This window comes from Copadichromis virginalis, linkage group LG3 (assembly GCF_057382275.1).
Source record: "Copadichromis virginalis isolate Kocher_CV1m ecotype Utaka linkage group LG3, C_Virginalis_male_GT1.1, whole genome shotgun sequence".
Taxonomy (NCBI): domain Eukaryota; kingdom Metazoa; phylum Chordata; class Actinopteri; order Cichliformes; family Cichlidae; genus Copadichromis; species Copadichromis virginalis.
Window position 1 is genome coordinate 17,729,432 of NC_140620.1, and position 17,098 is coordinate 17,746,529.

The following is a 17,098-nucleotide window of genomic DNA, read 5'->3' on the forward strand; positions in this document are numbered from 1 at the left end:
TCAGACTGCTGAACACGTCATAGACACCTCAGCTTCACTACTGGAACTTCAACATTATGCACTCCACACTGTATATAAATGCCACTTGTTTTGCACATATTCAACTCTGTATATTTTATAATTATTATTATTATTTTATTTTATTTTTTTACTATTTAATTTGTAAAAATGTGTATACACACACACACACACACACACACACACACACACACACACACGTAGGAAAATATTTAGTATACACATCCAGAAATGCATACACTATTATATATTGTACATATATTTATTAGTTTCAGGTTGGCCATTCTTGTATTTTGCTCGTTTGTGTTGTTGTGTTTGCACATCTCTGTTGCTTGTGGGGCTCGCACACAAGAATTTCACTCGCATGTGCTGTGCCAGTGTGCCTGCACATGTGATGTGACAATAAAAAGTGATTTGATTTGATTTGATTTGATTTGATTTGATGACACGACATTGGACTGGTTGAACTGAGGGACATAAATACACAGGCTGAGTGATGAGAGATTAGAACCTGGTGAGTACACAGCTGAACATAATGAACTAATGATAGACGGGAAGAGGACGGAACATAATGCACATGGACCAAGGCTAACACAATAAAACAGGAGGTGAAGCAGACAGAATATAAACAGTGAACATGAACTAAGAATACTGGGTCTAAGACCCAGAAACCGTGACACCTGGGTCACCTGTATGGAGAGAAAGAAAAACAAAAAAAACAGGGGAGACAGCAAACAACAAAAGAGCAACATAATAATAGAAAAAAAAAAAAGCACCATCACAATAAACTAGCTAGTCATAGATATCAATAGTTACTAAATAATAAACGATATTGTGCAGCACGCAAGATAGACAGCGCACAGTGTGCTTTGAGGCAGCAGCCAAGAAAGCTGTAGTCCGCATCTGTGAATACCCATGTGTACACCTGTGTGCATACCTGTGTGGATCAGCATGCTTGCATTCCAAAGGTTTCTCCATGTAATGATCTGCTAGAGAGTGTGGGGAGCCACAGCCCTGTCCTCTATGGTATCAAGCAGGTATGGAGGAGATCAAAACTCCAGACATCCAGAGGCCCCCAGAACACAAGAGACCAAGGAAGACCCACAGAGGGGCAGCTGCGCCACTGTCCCAGTAAGAGCTAAGGAGAGTCCCAGATGAGGGCTCATTCAGCAGCCGCGGAGCAGAAGCCAGGGGGAGTTGCAGTGACGCGCCCGTGAGCTCCGCCGGCAGCCAGCTGTGCCTGAGTGACCGAGCCCCAGGCCGAGAGGCCGGGGGCACCCCACCTCCGAAGTGGCCCGAGCGAGCCCCAATAAGCAGCCGCCAAGGAGTGAGCCGGTGTGTACCCGGACGCCCACCCCCAGATACAAAGAACCACCAACGCACCGATACCTGAGGGAGTCCGCCACCGGCAGGGGAAGTGGTGGTGGGTGGAGATAGGCCTCCAAACCTTGGAGGGCCCGAGATGTCCCCAGAGAGGTGGCGTCTGATACCCAACCTGACATATAGACACAGACATACAGGCACACACAGACACAAACATCCATTCCCACCCTCATGCTCTCATATGTACTTCACACTCAACCGACGTGGAGACAGACATAAAGGGACGCTGTATACACGATCACACTCCCCAAGCATACTCTACTAACCGGGTCTAGGTACCCTTGCCCCTGGAGGGGGGAACTGCACCCAGACCCAGGTGGTGTTACCCTTTTCCCTGCGGTGGGGAGAGGCAGACCGCCCCGACTCCGCAGCAGCAGGGAGGCCCCAGACCGCAGTCGGACGGCCCACTCCTCCTAGCCCCCCCGCTCCAGTAGGCCGCAGAGAATGGGGGTGAGAGAAGACTCCAAACCTCCCTCCACCCGCTCATTGTAGTGTTGATGCATGTGTGTTCTAAGGTGCATTTAAAACCCAGGAGGGCATGGAGCTACCTGCCAGAGAGCAGCAGGTAAGCGCATAGTCCCTCCTGCTAGCCCTCAATGTCTACATGTATTTAAAATTGAGAGGTGGGCAACGATGCCAGGGGTGAGGTGTACACCCCGATGGTAACTTGGACTCCGTGTATCGTGCCCACCTCCAAGATCCTATATGTATGTGTAATGAGGGTGTGAGTAATGTGAATGTCTAAGTTGTGGGATAAAATTGAGGCAGAGGCAGCCAGAAGGGGACAGGGGGGGGGGGGGGGTAGCCTCCTCTGCATCCTGGTGACATACCCCTACTCCAAGGCCCTGCATGTGTGGGTGGTTGTGGTGGAGCAGGAGGAGGGAGGCAGCTGGAGATGGGGAGGGAAGGAAGGGAGGGGCAGGTGACCCCTCCCTGGGGCCAGCTCCCCCGCTGACCCCAGTAGGCACTCCCACACTCCGCGACCCGCCAGGGAAAGGGGGGCCCAGGCCCATCCAGACCGGGGCCCAGCGCAGCAGCGCCCCCCGGCCCCACAGAGCCCGGGACAGTCCACCCAACCCCACCACAGAGAAAACTGCACCCACCCCACCATCCACTCGTCTTCCAGACTACATGAGACAATAGACGCCCAGGCTGAGATCTTCCTCCACCTCTCCTGTATCTCCCCCTCCTGCAGAGAGTTCCTGAGGGGAAGAAAGCTCCTGCAAGGTGTAACAATCTCCCACACCGGTTGAAGAGCCCCAAAGGCTACTCGACACACCGGCGGCACCCTGCGCCAGGGATGGGCTCCCATGCACCCACCCGCCCACAACCCCGGCAACACACAAACCAGGACCCAAGGCCCCGAGGCCCAGCCAGGGCCCCGGCCCAGAGATGGAGCGCCCCCAGACCCTCACGCCCATCCCGGACCCACCCAGGGGCAGACAGGCTACCAGGTCAGTAACCCACGTCCATCAGCACAGACCCTCCCCTAGCCCCGCTGCACGCAGCCACGAGGAAATGGTCAGAAAAAGGCCCCCAACCGGACATGACCGCTACCCCGGGTTGAGCCCCCCAAGGAAGATGCCTCCGGGGAACCCCCCGACGCCCTAAGCCTGTCCCTGCCCCCACACCAATCACAACATTGAAGGCGGGACCAAACTATGACCCCCCACCCCCACTAGGTGATGGAGCCGATCAAAGGAGCCCAGAGCAATTGATCTGATGTGGTGGCAGAGGCTGTATCAAAACTAATGTAATCTAATAGATAATTTCTATATTGGTTAGAATTAAGATTGTTTTTATTTTTCCAGTTCATGAGGACAGTTTTCTTGGCTATGCATAGGGCAGTGAAAACCATATGGGCTAAATTGTTTTCTGAGGTGACATTATCTAAGCTGCCCAACAAACACACTAAGGGGGAAGTTGGAATGTTACATTTCAGACACTTTGATAAGTCTTCACATATCTCGTGCCAAAACTTCTGCACTGGTGGACAGAACCAAAGAGCGTGGATGTAATTGTCTGGTGTATTGTTTTGACAGTGTGAGCAGTTGTTGGAAGATGTAAAGCCCATCTTGAACATCCGATGACCTGTATAGTGCACTCTATGTAGTATTTTGTATTGTATTAATTGCAGACTGGGATTTTTAATCAATTTAAAAGTTTTTAAGCATACCTGAGACCAGAAGTTTTGGTCTAAACTGACTGATAAATCTGCTTCCCACTTTGCAATAGGAAGGGATATTGATTCATCTAATTTAGAGAATGTTCTATATATTTTAAATAATAATTTGGGGGATTTAAGAGTAAGGAAATGTGCCGCACTTGGTGGTATTTGTAATTCAACTTGACTGAGGTTAAATTTCTTTTTTATTATGGATTTAATTTGTTGATATTCTAAAAAAATTTTCTTGTTGATCCCATATTGTGCAACTAGTCTGTCAAATGGGATCAATTCTGTTCCCTCCAATATATGTTCTAAGTATTTAATTCCTTTACAACTCCATTCTGGGAAGTTAATCATATTATTGTTTTGTAATATGTCAGGGTTATTCCAGATAGGAGTACGTTTGCATGGGATTAGTGAAGACTCCGTTATTTTTAGATACTCCCACCATGCTGTCAGAGAGAAGCTGATGTTGATACTTTTAAAGCATTCATGTTTTTTGATGTTTGAGCTAATAAATGGTAGGTCTGAAATCTCTAGATCCTTGCATAGTGCGTGTTCAACATCTAGCCAGGGCTCATCTAGGAAGGTATGTTTTGACCATTCTGAGATGAACTGAAGCCTGTTGGCTAAGAAGTATTGGTGAAAATTAGGCAGATCTAATCCTCCTCTATCCTTGGTTCTTTGTAGCGTTTTTAAGCTGATGCGCGGGGGTTTATCTTTCCAAAGGAATTTGGAAATATATGAATCCAGAGATCTGAACCAATCTTGTGATGGTTTGTTAGGGATCATCAAAAATAAGTAATTTATTTTTGGCAAGATCATCATTTTTATAGTGGCGACCCTTCCCATGAGTGATATGGGTAAAGATTTCCATCTAGTCAGATCGCCTTCTACTTTCTTTAGAAGTGGGATGTGATTTAATTTAGTTAAGTCTGAAAGCTTAGGAGAAACATTAATACCTAAATATTTAATATTTCCGGATTGCAGTGAGGCAGAGGAAGAATTATGGAAGGAGCAGTTAATGAGGAGAACTGTAGATTTTGGCCAGTTAATTGAATAATCTGAAACTCTTGAAAACCAGTTTATTAAAGTAATTACCTCAGAGAGGTTGGTTTGTGTGTTTTGCAGAAAAAGCAACACATCATCCGCATAGAGACTGATTTTATGTTCTATGTTCTTACATTTTATGCCCTTAATTGTTGTAGCCTGTCTAAATGCTGCTGCTAGAGGTTCGATAAAAATTGCAAAAAGTGAAGGGGAGAGTGGGCATCCCTGCCTGGTGCCCCTCAGGAGACAGAAGCTGGGGGATGTCTGGTCATTTGTTCTGATACGAGCTGTTGGGGAATTGTATAATATTCTTATCCAGTTTATAAAAGAGTTTCCGAAACCAAATTTGTGTAAAGTTGCGAATAAAAATTTCCAGTTAACTCTGTCAAATGCTTTTTCTGCATCTAGAGATAATATTATGGTTTCAATGTTTTTATCGTATGAGTAGTCTATTAAATTAAGTAATCTACGAGTGTTTGTTGAGGAGTGCCGACCTTTTATGAAACCAGTTTGGTCAGGGTGAATTAAGAGGGGGGTTATTTTCTCTAATCTCTTTGAGAGAGCTTTGCAGATTATTTTAAGGTCTACATTTAAAAGAGAAATTGGACGATAGCTTGAGGGAAATAAAGGGTCTTTGCCTGGTTTTAGCAGGAGACTAATGTTGGCAGAGTTCATATTTGGTGGTAATCTGCCATTTTCCTCGATTTCCTGCAACATGCCGTGGAATACTGGTGCCAGAATTGTCCAGAATTCTTTGTAGAATTCTGCAGGGAAGCCGTCTGGACCTGGAGCCTTATTATTGGGCATACTTATCAGGGCTTCCTGGAATTCACTTGGTGTCAGTGGCGAATCCAGTTCCATTGCTTGACTGTCTAGTAATTTTTGGAGATTTACGTTGTCAAGAAACCGATCAATTTCATTTTTAGATGGGTTTATTTGTGGTGAGTATAAAGTTTCATAGAAATCCCTAAAAATGTTGTTTATTCTTCCAGGGTCATATATTGTGTTCCCCGATAAATCTTTAGCAGCACATATAGTTGTTTTTTCTTTATTTATTTTTAACTGGCTAGCTAGAAATCGACCTGATTTGTTACTGTGTTCAAAATTCTGCAAGCGAAGTCTTTGTATAAGGAATTGTGTTTTTTTATTAATAGTTTCATTTAATTCTAGTTTTGTCTTGCATATACAATACACATCTGAAGAGCCCGTTTTATTCAGAAATCCTGTGGTGAAGCTTGAGAGTCTCTTCTATCATCTTTCACAGTAAGAAGCTGTGAAAGGGAAAAAAGTACTTATTTATATTTAATAAGATCAGGCGCCACGTTTCACTCAGTCTTTATTTGCAGCATGTTTTAAGTAGTGATATGATGGGCAATATGTGTTTTAAATGAGCAGCCTGCTATACTGAAATCACTGAATGAAGAGCATGCAGCTGCATTGTCTCGGGAACATGAATATTTGAATATGAACATAAATCTGGTGATTTATTAAATATATACATTTAATTATACGTGATTCTAATGTGCTGCTCTTAAGCTGATGGAAATGCAGATAACACAGAACACACAGGAATGAATGAATGAATTTGCAATGAAAGAAAGGCAATACAGGAGAAATCTGAAATGAAACCCAAGCTAATTTGTTTCCACAGTTATGGGCTGTGACAGGCGTTAGCAAACTGCAGCTTTCAGTTTGTGCATTTTGCCCTGTAATTTAATATTCAGCAGCACGATGGGATATTTGTGAACGTTCCCATGAAAACACTTGACCTCCACCCTCTCTGCCTCCAACTATGCCCCCGGTTGAACCAGGCTTTGGTGGACCAGGGTCTGCGTGCAGCCCGTCAAGCAGCTTCCAGGCTCACAGGAACGGCCAACCCTCCGCTGTCACCCTGCTGCCCTGGAATTACCGGCGATGGTCTTCTGCAGAGAGCAGCAAGCAGTCCAGGATGGCTCGAGAGATGTCCCCTCGAAGTTCCCCCATCCGGCTAGCAGCAGGCTCAGGACGACTGTCCGAGCCTCCCCAACAGCAGCTGCAACACTCATTCTGCTGTGGCCAGGGCTGGACTGGGACAAAAAATCGGCCCGGGCATTTTGACTAGAGACCGGCCCACCAGGATAAAGATTGAAAATGTGACGTCATTCAGGGGTAAAACCGCAAAGGATTCTGGGAACTTGTGGCAAGAGGTACTAGCGCACGCAGGCGTTCAATTGAACTCAGTTACACAGCGATAAAAAGAAACCCAAAAAATGGCAAGAAGCTGTTGTATTATTAACTGCAATAGCCGGTCGCATGACAGCCACGGGAAGCCAACGGGTAAAGAGATCGTTTTTTTTTAATCGGATTACGTCGTTGAAGAGAAATTTTTTAAGCCATGTTTCCGAAGTAAGAGCCAACGGATGATCTGGATATACCAAATGTAACGTCTCAGAACACTCCAGCTCACATGTTAGTCTGCTCCAAGCATTCCCACAAAGGTCAGAGTTTTGTAGTATTAATACGTCATTTTTCTTAACATAATTGGTGATATAGGTTACAAGCAAGTCTGGCGCTGAACAGAAATTGTCGCGCTATGCTCCTTTATTTATTGTGCATAAATAGTGAATTGTCCTGACACAATATTGTTGTTTCGCTTCTGTTATTACCATGGTACATTGACAAAAACATATACTTTTATTCACAGGATAAAACAGTTGTTTTGTATCACTAATTGTCCAGTGCGATTACAGCATACAATATTGTAACGACCGTGGGTTAGTGGAGCTGAACTGGCTAAACTGCTCACTAGCTAAAACGGCTAGCGGGGCGCTAGCAGCCATCGCTAAACTTCGCAACAAATGGAGAGCGCTCACGCCTCATACACCGCACGACCCCGAGCGTCTCAGCAGCAGACTGATAATCCCCAAATGATCCAGCAGGAGGCTGTAGTGGTTCACACCAGTTGTTTATTTACCATCTTTTTCTACAACAACATAACGCTGCTGACACCGAACCCCTATCACGCTCCCACCACATAGAGTCGCGGTGTCAGCCAACCATGCCAATTCAACCCACTCCACAGAACACACATCAACTTCACTGTGGCTTACATTAACATAACACTAACACAACATGCGAATCAAACACATAGGAACTAGCAGAACGATAGAAAACACAGACAACACAATACCCAGAATGCACCTGGCTAACAACCCCAGCCAGGTCATTACAATATTATTGTCACTGCTACATTTCTGTAATGCTAACAGAAATTATTTCCACTACTAATTAATTACCGTTGAGCTCAAAGGTTATATATTAATAAACGGTTAACGAATGTGTATTTATGACGACGATTTGTGAGACTGGTAAACTTACCTTTGTTCGTACGATGGTCTTTCGTTCTACACGGTGCATTTCAAGGTCCTCTACCCATCCGTCGGTAAACTGTACCTGGGCTTGTTGCAGTGACCTGAAGTTACTAAACTTCACGAGTGTATGCACTCACTCCCAGAACCGTATAATTATAAATCTGAGCGTGGTGAAAGTTGGGCAGCACACTGACGTTTCTTGTCCACTCTGTGCGCTCATAAGGGTCTGACCCTTTCACTCCTTTGATTTTTTCCTCGTATCTTTTCTTTGTCTTTTCGTCGAGTCTGTCTTTGTACGGACCGGCATTGTTCTCCTTTTGTTTTGTACATTCCTTTTTTCTGCGGCAAAGAAAAATGCAAGAAAGAAAAAAGAAAAAACAAGAAGGTATTGGAACTGGAGAATGAACGTTTTGCGGTGCTGCAAATGCTTGCATTTGATGCGGTACTTGGATTGTTTTGCCATGAGTTCCCGGCATGCAATGCGCGAAAATCACGTGATTGCTAAACAAGTGGGCGGGTGCATCTAGCCTCCTCGGCTGTAATTGGTCCAGCCCAGAGTCGATCATGACCAATTGGCCAATCCAACACCTTTCATTATATATACCCTTCCTAAAAAAAAAAAAAATCCATTGGCCCATAAAAACAAAAAATCGCCAGCGGCCCACCGGGCAAATGCCCGGTATGCCCAATGGCCAGTCCAGCTATGGCTGTGGCCACTGGCATGCCTCCGCTGCAGGACTGTCACCCTCCGCCATCTGGTGCATCGTCACCGCCAGCAGACGAGGGGGCGGCAGTGCAGTGACCCTAACCAGCCTCTCCAGCGCTCAGCCTGGTCCTGCAGTCTCTACAGTTGTTCCCTCTGCCGCTACTTGCTCACTATGGATGGCTGCCAATCCTGCTAGCATCTGCGCCAGTAGATAAACCAGCTGCGCGGGCCAATTGTCACGCATGACAAGCCTGGGTTTTGGCACCACTGTGAACCCAAGTCAGGACTTGCGACACTCCATGTGCTTTTAGTGAGCTTTAATTTGCAAGAACAGAGTTTGGGTTTTCACGTCCCACGTTTCCAGTCTATGACCTGCCTGCTTCCAACTGTCTCCATGACACTGATCTGTGTTAGTTCCCCTGGTCTCTCTGTCAGCCATGTCTTCTTGTTTATTAACCTTTTTGTCTTTTTCAAGTTTGTGTGTCTCAGTGTTCATGCTTCCTGTTTTATTTTGGTGGTGGAGAACACAGGAGAGCACAGCTGGGCGAAATCACACACAACGAAGCCGCGGGAAGCAAAACATTATAGAGCAAGAGAGGATTTTTGTCATCATGCTCAGGACGGCTTCAGGCTGTAGCTGAGTCCTGTAAGGACACATGAAGCAACAGAGCTGCTGCAGCTCATGCTGATGTCATTTTCTAACATGTTAAAGCTTTTTATAGAGTGCATTTTAAATCTGCTTCAGTACTTCTGTGAAAATTAGAAAATCCTAAAAACATCCCAAACGCCATGGTAACTGATGTTTGCGATGAAAAACGAGTACGTATGAAAGCTGTCGGTGCTAATGTCCCCATGTGTGTCAGTGCTGTAATCTGATGGATTCTCTTTCTTTTTTAAATGGCTGTGTTGCGCTGAAGTGGAGAAATCCTTTGATTCCAGGTTTATCCATGTGGTATATTCGTGCATTTAACATTTTAACCTATGTAGCAGCATTACATGGAAAATTTAAATGTAATTACATGAGTCAACCTTCTGGGTAGAAAATGTTTTTCAAGGTAGCTGCGCACACTCTGACAAATGTTTCTATGATTTACTAAATCACTCAGAATATCCTCGGGGCCATCACAGTGCTAAATATAACAGAACATGGCCTTAGGGATATCCCATCATTGCAAATAATTTAATCTGATGCATTTTACAGTTTTTTCTGAATGCTTAAACCCTAACTGTGATTCCTGTAGCACAATCTCTAAAACTATTCAGACTTATAGCAAAACCACTCACTGAGTTTGCAAAACTAAAAGCACAAAAACTGCTTTGCACTCAGTTTGCAATTTTGTAACACACACTTTGCAAAACTGTAGGCACAATTCACTGCACAACACTCAATTACCAAATTTCCAACACACTCCTAGCAAAAGTATACACATGTATGGCTATCATTAACACTAATTTGCCAACTGTCTGGCACACTTTCACATGTGAAAACTTTCTTAGATAATTAGTTCACTTTGCAATCAGCCTAAGCACTATAATACAGGTAAGCTGTGTGTGCGGAGTACAATGGAGGGAGCAGAAAGAGTGAGAAGTAGAGGAGGCCGAGGAAGAGGACGTGGAGGTGAAGAAGTAGGATGAAGAGGACGACAAGGACAAGGAGGAGCAAGAGGAAGACGAGGAGGGGGGAGAGGAAGATGAGGAGGGGGGAGAGGAAGGGTAGGAAGAGTAAGAAATAGAATTGCTGATGACATCAGAGCTACAATAGTGGACCATGTCATCAACCGTGGAATGACCCTGAGGGTAGCTGGCCAACGGGTCCAGCCTAACTCGAGCCGCTACACTGTAGCAAGTACCATAAGGACATCTTGAAATGAGAATCGGTTAGCACAGTCACTTCGCACAAAGATTTGTAGCACTGCCATATGCCAATGAGAAACACACCAATACCAGTGATGTAAAAATACTGAAATTGTTACTTTACAGAATTGCTAGATGACCAGATGCTGGGGGCAGAGGAAGCATGTTCACTGCAGACCAAGTAACCCATATAGTCATTATGGCGATTGCAAATAATCCTATACTTGGAAATAAACACTTGTGTTTGTTTTGATGTGTTTGAATAAACACCAGTACTTGAAGTTTGGATCCCTCTATGCTTATGGATCTATGACAGAAGTATGAGCTCAAACTGACATAGCCTACCTTGTGCACAGAGAAAGCAAAAGCCAGATGTGTTTTGTATTCATACCATCAGTGTGCAGTTGGCGCATTGTGTGCTTAGGAGATGATGGCTTGTGTGTACTGTTTGATACGGAAACACCATTTTTACGAAGGTGTGAAGAGTTAATCTAGCTGTGTTTGCTTTTGCAAGAGAACTACAATGTTTTGATTATTGGGTGACAGGTTTTCTTATTTGTGTGAAGAGTTTTGCAAAATTAGCCAATGGTTACAAAAAATGTGCTTAAGCAATCAGAAAAAACTGTAACAGACTGCTGTTAGACCTGCTCAGCCAAGGTGCTGTCATGTTACTCTCACAGTCTGATAAACAATAAAGACCAAAAAAATCAGGCTGTTTCTAGTTTTCCTGGTGAGACTGATGTTTTTCTCTGACCTCTGAGAGACTTCTGTGCTACGGCCCTGGATCTGAGGCTGCACAGTCATCAACATCCTTTAAATCACTGCATGCATGGCTTTAATCTCAGGTTTCCCTGCAACACTGTGTGATATCAATATCTTAAAATTTGGTTGTTTTTTTCTTTCTTATAATTTTATCTGGAGGTGACTAGCACACTGGTGCTATTTCTTACTTCCTGTATTGTCTGTCTTTGTTACTGTTTGCACTGGAGCACTGTAGCCCACATAATTTCCCCTAGGGATCAATAAAGTATTCTGACTCTGATTCTAAAGCATCACAGCTTAGTCTGAAAAGAACCTCAGTTTGTCATGTTGAACTACAAACAATGATACCAAATTTATATTTCCACAACCATGTCATGTTGGGAAAACTGCAACTCCTGTGCTGCCATCTGCTGGAAGCAATTGTACAATGCATTCAGCACAAGTCAGTGTGCATCTGATTCACACTGACTCAGCAATCTCTGTGAACCTGGGCTGTGCTGGTAATCTGATAACCTTAAATCTACCTGCACCCTCTGTTGTTTGCAGCACGGGAGGTTCCCCAGGCCCCCATAATTGTGTTTAACTGAAAGTGAAAATTAAAGGAAGTTTCTAGAACTATCTGGCTTTTTTTATTTTGTTTGTTTTTTATTTATATTCTTCAAAATAACATGACACTTGGGAGGATACATGCATTTGACCTTGACCTACCAATGTCAAAGTTTACTTTACTTGAACTTCTTCACAAACCTTTAACGTCTTCATTAAGGAAATCATTTTAAGAAACCATCCATGCTCTTCCACTTATCCTTGGCAGGGTCATGGGGGGCCAAAGCACATCCCATAGCGTGAGAAGGTGGGTAATCTCTGGACGAGTCTGTTGCAAGGCTAACACAGAGAAACGGACAATTATTCACACTCACATTCACACCTATGGGGAATTAAGAATTACCAAGAACCTAACCCCACTAACTGCATGGTCTTGCAAAATTACCCACTGCACGGATATAGCTTAAAATCTCAAGGTTTAACAGTTTATAGAAGCCAAAAATGTCAGCCACTTTTGGTCATGTCATATGGATAAGGTAAGATAATGAGTTGGGGAATGGCTGCAATCACAGCATTGTAAGATGGTGAAAGATGCACTCAAACAACTTGTTTTGTATGAGTTGATATGTATGTAATCCTTTTTGTTATTTATTCCAAATGTCTACTATTTATATATTTTGGGTGTGGCGCACCTATATTCTGTTGTACATGTACAATAATAATAAAGGGCTGTTCACTTCTGTTCTACCATGGGTCAAAACCTGAGCAGGAGGATGAGTTTCTGTAGTTATTAGTGTAGAAGTTATGGAGACAGAACAGTTATAAAAATAGCATATGAATTTTATTTATGTATTTATTTTAAATACCATGTACTCAGTTTTGTTTTAGATTTATATCTTTCAAACAATGATCTGCTTGTAACTTTACATAGACAGTTACAGCAAAGCACACATAAATAAGAGTAATTCAAACACACACTGCAATGTGTACTTAAAATAAGCTAAATACATAATCATGGTACTTAATCAAACCCTGCCCTATTTACACAAGTACACCCTACCGTCTCAGCACATCCTGTTTCTGCAAGTAGACTGTCTTCAAACTATATTGCATATCTTCACAAAATCAATTAAACAGTCAATCCAGCCTACCAAAGTTGTATTAATATTATTCACACAAACCCTAGTTACCCAGTAACTAGGGTTTGTGTGAATAAACCCTAATTTATTCACACACACCATTGTTCAGACATTGTTTTGCTGTCTCCTATTCTGTCACTGACTCAAAGCTTTGAATCAGTAAAGCCATTTTCAATAAAACTGATGTAGTGGTTTAATACTGGTTCCTTTGGACACTGCTATCTAGCCTCTTAGAAACCAGGGAGTAGCTCCTTTTGTAACAATTCCTGGTGAGTGATTCTTGCACACATCAGCCAACAGGTTGATGGCTGTTTTTGCCGGTCAACAGTTAAAATCACCTGTGTTTGTGTCACTGCATTACACACCCATTTCTACTGAACCTGATAAATAACACAAAAAAACATTAACATTTTTAATGTAAGACTATTGCAACACTTTTCTAAGATCTGTGAGTTTTCCTGTCCTGACACATGATAACAGAAAAGCCTTCGAGCCGTGCTGTGATACACACCCATCTTACATGACCACGCCTCATGACTCATGTGAGACAAACCAGGAACCAGGATGCTATTGTTCCGTAGTAAACAGAGATGCACAGACGATCAGACCGAACTAGCAGCTTCCACTGAGAAAGTCCAGCTACAGGGAAAAAAAGTGGAAAACTCCAACACTGCTGCTGACACTGCACACACTGAATGTGAGTATGAACAAAATCCAAAAGAAGTCTCAATGAAGGTAGTAGAGGAGGGAGGGGAGCCAGGACTAACTGTACTTCTATTGTTTTCAGCATCACTCACAAACTCAATGGCTTCCAGATCAGAGGAGGATCTCTGCTGTCCGGTCTGTCAGGAGGTCTTCACGGATCCTGTTCTTCTGTCATGTAGCCACAGCTTCTGTAAAGACTGTCTGAAGAGATGGTGGAGGGAGAGAGTAAAACATGAATGTCCAGTGTGTAAGAGGAGATCTTCAAGGGATGAACCAACATTAAATCTGGCTTTAAAGAATCTGTGTGAGTTGTTCTTACAGGAGAGAGATCAAAGAGCGTCAAAGGCTCTCTGCAGTCTGCACTCTGAGAAACTCAAACTCTTCTGTCTGGACCATCAGCAGCCAGTCTGTGTCGTCTGCAGAGACTCAGAAAAACACACCAACCACAGATTCAGACCCATCGATGAAGCTGCACAACAACACAAGAAGGAACTACAGGAAACTCTGCAGCCCTTAAAGGAGAAGTTAAAGATTTGTGAAGACGTTCAAGTGAAGTTTGATCAAACAGCAAAACACATTAAGGTCCAGGCCCGACACACAGAGAGGCAGATTAAGGAGCAGTTTAAGAAGCTTCACCAGTTTCTAGCAGAGGAGGAGGAGGCCAGGCTGGCTGCACTGAGGGAGGAAGAGGAGCAGAAGAGTGGGATGATGAAGGAGAAGATGGAGGCTCTGAGCAGAGAGATAGCAGCTCTTTCAGACACAGTCAGAGCCACAGAGGAGGAGCTGAGAGCTGAAGACGTCTCATTCCTGCACAACTACAAGGCTGCAGTGGAAAGAGTCCAGCGCTGTTCACTGCTGGATGATCCACAGCTGCCCTCAGGAGCTCTGATAGACCAGGCCAAACACCTGGGCAACCTGACCTTCAACATCTGGAACAACATGAAGGACATGGTCTCGTACACTCCTCTCATTCTGGACCCAAACACTGCTCATCCACAACTCATCCTGTCTGAAGATCTGACCAGTGTGAGAGGAGGAGAAAGGCAGAATCTTCCTGATAATCCAGAGAGGTTTGATTTTTTCTGGTCTGTCCTGGGCACTGAGGGCTTCAACTCAGGGACTCACAGCTGGGATGTCGAGGTTGGAGACAATACGTACTGGGGACTGGGCGTGTTAGCAGAATCTGATGAGAGGAAAGGAACCACACTGTCTGGATTATGGAGAATAAGGTTCAATTCAGGTGAATACTCAGCACTGTCACCATCAGCTCCATCCACTGTTCTCTCAGAAAAGAAGAAGTTCCAGAGGATCAGAGTGAATCTGGACTGGAACAAAGGGAAGCTGTCGTTCTCTGATCCTGATACTAACACACACATACACACCTTCACACACACTTTTACTCATAAGATGTTTCCTTATATTGGCACTCTGGATGATAAATTGAAGGTGTTGCCTTTGAAAGTGTCAGTGGAGCAGATAAGTTCAGGATGATTATATTTCTAATGCTTGCTGTTAGTGAATTGAAACTTTTAAACAGCAGCTGTCCTCCTGCTGCCTCGTTGTTCCAAAGCTCTTTGTTTGTCTTGGTTCTCACCATTTCAGTTTCTGCTGTCTACCCTTTCACAATCATTTCACTGTTTCTCAGTGACTCCCAAAAACTTGATTTGAAATTCTATCATATTTCAGATCATTACAAATGTCACGGTGGGCACACCCAAAAAACAACAACAACAACAACAAAAAAAACAGTCTAGAAGAAAACATAAGTAACTTTTCTAAAATAAAGATCCAAAAAAAATATAAATCTTTTAACTGTGCCCTTATCTTAAGCAGGAGAATGTTTTTAAGGCTTCCCATCTCAACAGCTCAATTAATGAGACCATTTACAAAATATGAGACCCGCAGGAGGTACTAGTTAAATAGGAGAGCTGTAGACATGCAGACAGCTCATAAGGTTTAATATTAATACAAGAAATATATTTTTATTTTATTTTATTTTTAATTTAATTTTATTTTATTTTTTGTTTCACACATGGTACAGCATATATTTCCATATATGTAAAAATAGCACCATAAGGTAGGCAGTTACAAGAAAAAGTATGATTAAACAAACTGTGCTGCATAACAGTACGCAAAAGAGCAAGCTGTCTTTTAGGAAGATTTTAAAAATGGCCAAATGTCACTGCTTGCACCAGGCAATCACATGGCCTCACACAAGGTTACTCTTCTTCGTCTTGGATTTTATTGGTGGTTGGCAAACAACAAATTGGTGCATTACCACCAACAACTGGAGCGTGTACCAGAATGTCACTTAAGCATTAGAGCCTATCATACAAATGGGTTTATTTAAGAAAACTAAATACTGCCTAATTTTACTTTTTGAGTTTTTTCAAAGGAGATCAATTAAGTCTAGTTTCAGTTTAATTCTATTTAGGTTTTGAATGAGATGTCTTTGTTTTTCCTCATAATCCTGACAGTGTAATATGACATGCTGTACTGTGTCATCATCTCCACAGTACTCACTTTTCCCATTACAGTGTTTCCATAAAATGAACAGTTTGCTATTTAGCCCAGTGTGCCCAAATCTGAGACGTTAAGAGAAGAAACAATCACTTAAGACCAGTTTTCCATTAGATTTTACAAAACCATCATCCTTGTCTTTCTTTCTCCCATTGTTTTTGCCATCTTTCCTTCATTTTCTGTATTTTTTAAATTTCTGTTTTAGTAAAGCTGATCCTTAATTCCATTAATCTTCCCCCAGTGCCTCATTTGCAAAATTTGCCATTCTGCCATTTCCTTTCCCTTGACACCGTAATGTGCTGAATAAATATATAATAAAGAATAAAGTTACGTTGAAACCAAGCTCACCATTGTTTTTCTTGTGAGATTACCAATAAGTTTGATGTGTCACATGGCCCTCTTCCTATTGAAAAACAAAAGTTGTATCCAAGATGGTCACCACCCATCTTGAGGAGTTTGCCCCCTCACATATACTAATGAGCCACAAACAGGACTTTAATATCACCAACCATTCCCATGTTATTACGGTGTATCCATATAAATGGCCCACCGTGTAGAAATTAGTGACTATACCCAGCCGTAGTGCTGCCATCTGCTGACAGCAATTATCCAGTACTTTAAACAGATTCAAAGTCAGTTGATTCACATCTGATTCACCCACTCTGGGCTGTGCTGGGAATCTTGCATACAGTGGGCTGGTGTAAGCACTGACGGTTAAATGTTTATTTCTCTGTAGCATGTTGCATCAATCCAAGTCTGTTTTCCGTATAAGTTTGGTATGTCCTACATTATTGAACTGATTACTTTAACTGACGCACCCTTGAACGCACCACAGGTGTGTGGAATGGCATGCACTGAATGTTAGTCTACTACTACTCCCGACACGTGTATCTGTTCC

The 17,098-nt window shown here is 43.1% G+C and overlaps 1 protein-coding gene across 1 annotated transcript; it reads left to right on the forward strand.

Moving 5' to 3' along the window:
* The first annotated feature begins 13,768 nt into the window (after positions 1–13,768).
* On the forward strand, positions 13,769–15,370 carry LOC146713145 (nuclear factor 7, ovary-like). Its single transcript, XM_085452306.1, has one exon. The coding sequence runs from the start codon at positions 13,780–13,782 to the stop codon at positions 15,169–15,171; it is 1,392 nt and encodes a 463-aa protein (XP_085308432.1). The 5' UTR covers positions 13,769–13,779; the 3' UTR covers positions 15,172–15,370.
* Positions 15,371–17,098: the final 1,728 nt, after the last annotated feature.

Excerpts from the sequence above, each read along its gene's own strand:
- LOC146713145 (XM_085452306.1), top strand. The coding sequence starts at position 13,780 with ATGGCTTCCAGATCAGAGGAGGATCTCTGCTGTCCGGTCTGTCAGGAG.